General features: G+C 39.0%; 1 protein-coding gene across 1 annotated transcript in view; it reads left to right on the top strand.

Annotated features, from left to right (window-relative positions):
* KIF4A (kinesin family member 4A) overlaps window positions 1-6,225 on the top strand; it is a 326,710-nt gene that overhangs the window by 164,062 nt on the left and 156,423 nt on the right. The window contains exons 11-13 of the mRNA XM_007957784.2: window positions 1,928-2,060; window positions 5,334-5,392; window positions 5,507-5,612. Of these exons, the coding sequence (XP_007955975.1) occupies window positions 1,928-2,060; window positions 5,334-5,392; window positions 5,507-5,612 (298 nt within the window). The remainder of the gene's footprint in view (window positions 1-1,927; window positions 2,061-5,333; window positions 5,393-5,506; window positions 5,613-6,225) is intronic.

Genomic DNA, 6,225 nt, shown 5'->3' with positions numbered 1-6,225 from the left:
TTTTTATTTCTATTTAAGTGAACGTTTACAGAGCAAATTGGTTTTCCATTCAGCTATTCATACATGTTTTATTTTGTGACATTGAATGTAGTCCCCACAATGTCACAGCACTGGCTGAGACGCATCTATTCCATGCCTAACATCCTTTTCTAGCCTTTATTGAGATTGAAAACAGCTGTTTCTTATCTTTGTTTTTCTCTCTATCATAGCCTTCACGACTATTCATTTTTCCCTTCAGTCTTCTTCAGATCATATCTTCATATGTCTTCTGGTCTTTTGTCACCAATCCTATTTACCAATCTTTTGAACATTTTGTTCCAGTGGATCAAAACAAAACTGCATTTCTTAACTTTTATTACTCTGCTTTATTAGTCTAGAACTGGTATCAAGTAGTATGCATACTTCCAAAGGTTCTTAGCTTTGTGTGGTGCTTCAAACTATTTCTTTTCCTCCCTTCACTCCTGAAATGGACACCATTGTCACCACTACCTACTTTAAGTAATTTAAAATTGGTAAACAAATGAACAGGAGGTGAGTCATCAATTTCAAGCAAGGCAAGCATTTAGAAGGGGATACTTATTTATTAAGAATCAAGAAATATGCTATTAGTGCCCATTGTCATCATTTTAACTTTCTGACTTCTTCAGTGCTATTTCCCTAAACTTTATAGTAGATAGGTAATCAATTTATGTTGATTGGGTTAAATTTTAACCCTGAGCAGTTTTACTTCTACCTCCTTTATATCTCTCTTCCTTCCCTACTTTCCTAATTTTTAATGAAAGACTGAAGATGAGAAGAGGCAGAAAACATATATTTTAGCTACACTTAGCCTTTATATCATACCTACCCAACATAAATAGAACAATCCTAAAGGGAAAGGTTGAGAAGCAAAGGTTAGTCATTTTGTTATAGCCGTATCTGGCTTTGGATCATACCTTCCTCCAAACCATTAGTTTAAAATATTTCAGGGACAAGTTCCTTTTTTTTTTTCTTCTCTATTTTTTTTTTCTTTACAGTACTCTTTTCCCCTTCCTCCCTGGATTCCCTCTTTCCATTTGTCCTTCTCTGCCCCTGCGTGCCCTCTGAGCTTTGTGTTTGGGCAAATGCTGCCTTTTTGGTCTCATATGGTTGACTGTGTTGAGGAGTACATTCCTTCCTGGTGTTGTTACTCACCTTATAGGCCTGTCTATTGTTTGGCTAAAAGTTGATCCCTATGGGTGGGTTCAGTTCGAAGGCTTGACGAGCGTCTAAGGACCACAATCTCATGAGTTGCACAGTCTCTGTCAGACCAGTAAATCTAGTCTTTTTATAGTTTTGAATTTTATTCTACTTTTTTTTCTTCTGTCTCTGTCAAAGACTTTCCTGATCCAAGTATTTTGTAGTGGTAGCTGAGTACTGTCTAGTTTTTCTGGTCTCTGGGTAGTTTAGGCTATGGTTTGCATGCTCCATTAGTCCTTTGGACTAATCGTTTCCTTGACTCCTTTATTTTTTTCACTCTTCTTTGATCTGGAGGAAGAAGGACCAATAGTTGCATCTTACATGGCTATTTGAAAGCTTTTAAGACCCCATTTGTTACTCACTGAAGTGGGGTGTAGAACATTGTCTATGTTGTCTATGTTATGCCAATTCAGTTAGTTGTCTCCTAAAACTGTAGTCCTAAGTTCCCAAGCCCAGTGAGTCATTCCCTCAAGGTGTTTGGTTATAGCTAAGAAATTTTCAGAACTTTGCCCTCTGTATGTGTCTTGTGCACCTAATATACTACCTGACTGGGAATTGAAATTGTTCTGGACAGACTTTTCCAAACTTATGTCAGATAATTTCAGCTCATTCCCTACCCAAAAGGCTTATGGGGTATATTTTTTTATTAACCTTTGATATAAGTGTTATCAATCAGTTATTTTCTAACATGTTAATTTCTTTGTTTTAGTGTGGAACCATCAGAGAATCTACAGTCCCTGATGGAGAAGAATAAGTCCCTGGTAGAGGAGAATGAAAAATTAAGTCGTGGTCTGAGTGAGGCAGCTGGTCAGACAGCCCAGATGTTGGAGAGGATCATTTTGGTGAGCCCTAAGACTAAAATACTAGCAATCTAGACATAAACTAGGTTTAGTTTCTGAAGTATGTAACCTGTTTCTCATTAGGAGAGATAGGTTATGTGGCAAGAAATTGATTAGTATTACCATATTCTCCAGGGAGCCACTCTGGGATAAATATATGGTCATGTAATTAAACATAGAGAAAAGTTGAAAGAATTGTGTAGTCAACACCTATATATCCACCACAAAGAATGTACATAAATCTCATTTAAAAATAGATTTCTTCTGAAATACCAGAAGGGAAAGAACCAAGTCCTTTGTTACCTTTAAGTCCTGCTTAATCTTTACTATAATGCCAAGTAACTGTTGCCTCGCTAAGATGTTCCAAACCAAACTAAATCCACTGCCATCGAGTTGATTCCAATTCATAGCAACCTTAAAGGACAGAGTTGAACTGCCCCACAGAGTTTCCAAGACTGTAAATCTTTACAGAAGCAAGACTGCCTCATCTTCTGTGGAGTGACTGATGAATTCAAACTGCTGACCTTCTGGTTAGCAGCTGAATGCTTTAGCCACTGTGCCACCAGAGCGCCTACTAGGATATTAATTTTAGTGAAATTGGTTCATTTCTAAGTAGTTGATCACAATGTAACTGATTATACCAGTTCTGAATCCTATTACTTGCCTGATAGTAACCTGGATCAGTGCAACTGGGTCTGTTATAATGTTTTTATACTAGCCTAAATATAGTTCAGTCTTTGCTAATACAGTTTTTTTTTTTTTTTTTAGATTGTGATTTGGGTGAAAGTTTACACAGCAAATTCACTTTCCATACAGCAGTTCACACACGTTGTCTCATAACATTGACTACAATTTACCCCAATGCAACAGCTCCCCTCCCACTTCCTCCCAATAGTTACCTCTTCCCTGTGTCCATCCCTCCATGTACTCCTGCCCCCTGAACTGTCTCCCTGTGCATAAACAGCTCCACTTTCTCCCATGATTGTTCTTTCCAAGGAGTGTATCTACCTCAGGTAAATGTTCAGCTCCTATGCCTGTCTTTTGTTTGGCTGGAAGCCACAGGTGTGGGCTCAATTCCAGACCTGAAGGGAAGCTAGGGACCATAGTCTCAGTGGTTCCACCAGACTCTATCAGACCAGCAAACCTCGTCCCCCCCTTTATTTATCTCCAAATGATTTTGAGTTTTGTTCCACATTGTTCTCGCTAGCACAGTTTTTGCCAGAAGCAAAAATGAATTTCCACCAAAATGTAGTTGAACATTTGTAACTTAAATACCTTCATACATTGGTGTGCTCTCTAGTCAAGAAAGGGTAAGCTGCTTAAAAATTTCTTTAAAGGGGCAGATCTTACTTCCATTGTATGGTCCATTACTAGCAGAAGGGTGAGAATGGAATCTATGGGATTTTCACACACATTTTTTTTTCTCCAATGCTGTATTTTATGCCTTTGAAGTAACTCTAGTAGCTGTGTTTCATGCGTTTGTTAGTGTGGCTAATACTACAGACAATACTTGTGCCAAAGGGGCAAGAAGACTGCATCTTCTGACCTCCTCTGATCCCACCAGAGGAAGACAGAATCACCATCAATAGCTCAAGGCCTATTCCTTTGAGGCCAGACATGCTGCCTCCCTCCAGCCCTTTCATCAACCCTGACACCAACTGTTCCTCCTGCAGCATCCACCACCCCTCTTATGGGTTCAATAATTCACTGCAATGGCCACACGTAACTCACAGATTATGGGGTTTATTAGAGAAGCACCAGGCTACAATTCAAGTTGAAGAACAGTACTCAGTCTCTATCCGCCTGCCATCTCTTAGCCGGCAGTCTCTCTCCTAGCAGTGTGTGTCTGTCAGCAATGCATCTCTCTCTCTCAGCAGTGTGTGTCTCTCAGGAGTGTGTTTCTCTCAGCAGCACATCATTTCAGCCAGCAGTCAGAGAGAGAGTGCTTCTGCCTCTAGAAGGGCTCCTTTTGAGCCTGGCAGAGTATCCAATAACCAATCCCAACATCAGAATTCTATACACCTGAGAGAGAGCAAACTTCCCAGAAAATTACTTTGTGCCACTCCCAACAGAAATACCCCAGGTGGATAACTTTAACAATCACGAGCTAATCAGTTGCTCACAGCAAATTCCACCGTGCCACTCCCAACAGAAATACCCCAGGTGGATAACTTTAACAATCACGAGCTAATCAGTTGCTCACAGCAAATTCCACCGTGGAGTTTACAGACTTGTGGCTAGAAAAGCCACACTATGTACTACACTGCAACCTGTTATGCCAACCACATACTCAACTGACCTTTATAACGTTGTTACGATGACTGCCTGATAGGCTTACTGTTTAATGTCCTGTTAGAACTTCATGACAAGCGTAGCATTTTTGTCATGTATAATCTGCCTTTCCCAAATCTGTTGCAGCATCCAAGCATGTTATAGATACTATGATTGAAATGAAACTGAAAATAGTAATCACCCTCTCTGGTAGCATAGTGCCTAAGGCATTAGACTGCTAACCAGAAGGCTTGTAGTTCAAACCCACCAGCCACTCCTCAGAAGGAAGGTTGGGCAATATACTTCCATAGTGATACTGCCTCAGAAACCCAAGGAGGGGTTGGTTGCTATGAGTTGGGTCTGACTTGACAGCACATAACAACAACAATTTCCCAAAATGGAGCTGCCCTCTGCCATTTCTTCTTTCTTTACCATCATTCTTGTGCTTCACCTTTTTTTTCTGCCTTCTTTTGCTAAAACTAGCCTATCATATCAGATAGTGTAATTTACAAAAAAAAAAAAAAAAAAAAAATCTCAGTTCAAATTCAGTGTGAGGCCCTTTTAAGTTTTAAATGCAGTTATATTCGGCCAGCCAGCAGTGTGGTATAGGAGGCAGTTTAAAGGAAGTGTTTTTGTTTTGTTTTGTTTTTGCAAACAGCAGGGAGTAGCATGCCAGGAAGTATTGCTTTTCTCCCCAGTTCCAAAGTTCTCTGTGAATTTAAGACTTGAACTTTACCCCATAGTCTGAGTTTCACAGCAAGTGCAAGACCCAGCTACTTGAAAACTATTTTTAGTAGCTCATGTTGACTGAAGGGCTAATTTCTATGACTCTATTAAAAAAACAACAATATATTTTTCACTAAATAACCAAAGCCTACTAAATCCTCCATTATAGCAAAGGAAGCCTCTCTACCTAAGTTTTAATCCATAGGAGTAGGAGAGAGAGCATAATTAGGCAAAGCTATCAGACACTGCCACTGATGATCTCCTGGATCTTTGTTTCAGACAGAGCAAGTGAATGAAAAAATGAATGCCAAACTAGAAGAGCTCAGGCAGCATGAAGCGTAAGTTTCCTACCAGATGTTTATTAGTGACCTATACCATCTTAGTACAGAATCATGGATCCTCTGGACACTACAATGTAATTAACCCTTATGTTCCTTTGCTTGACTTTTCAGCTGCAAATTGGATCTTCAAAAGATAGTGGAGACTTTGGAAGACCAGGAATTAAAAGAAAATGTAGAAATAATTCGTAACTTGCAACAAATGATTACCCAGCTATCGGTAAGCCAAATATGGACAGTGTAAATAGGTGTATATTGTTTCCAGTTGTTTCTCTTGATGCACGTAAATATTTCTAACTCTGTGCCTTTTGTTGAAGCAACTGGACTGTGAGCTACTTAAAAACATACCAACAATCATTGGATATGATCTGAATATTAAATTTGTTAAGACATCTATAGGTTATATATGCACCAACATATTAATGAAGTCATGTGTAGCTTAACATCCATAATAACTTCTATGAAAAAGGATGCTGTGTGATTTGAACATTCTACAAACACTTTATTATAAACAGGCAGTCCCTGGATGATGAACAAGTTCCACTCCTAAGTCTGTTTTAAGTCAAATTTATACACAAGTTGGAATAGTTAGGTACAATTCGTATCTAACGGCAGTCAAATGTTTGTTTTAGTATATAATGTACCTTTCTATGCATGAAAAATTAAAGAAACCCTTCCAGACACACTAAAACATCTTTAACATAATAATTGTAAAAATGGCATGGGGGAGGCATCTAATCTCCTCTAGCTTCACAAGGAAGGAGGAAGATCAAGATCAACAGCCCAAGTCTGATTCCTATGAGGCGGAAATCAGACATTCTGCCACCCTTTGA

This window comes from Orycteropus afer, unplaced genomic scaffold (assembly GCF_000298275.1).
Source record: "Orycteropus afer afer isolate SDZICR_OR568_19922 unplaced genomic scaffold, OryAfe1.0 scaffold00796, whole genome shotgun sequence".
Taxonomy (NCBI): Eukaryota; Metazoa; Chordata; class Mammalia; order Tubulidentata; family Orycteropodidae; genus Orycteropus; species Orycteropus afer.
The sequence above is the reverse complement of the archived record's forward strand: the minus strand, read 5'-3'. Positions and strand labels throughout refer to the sequence as shown.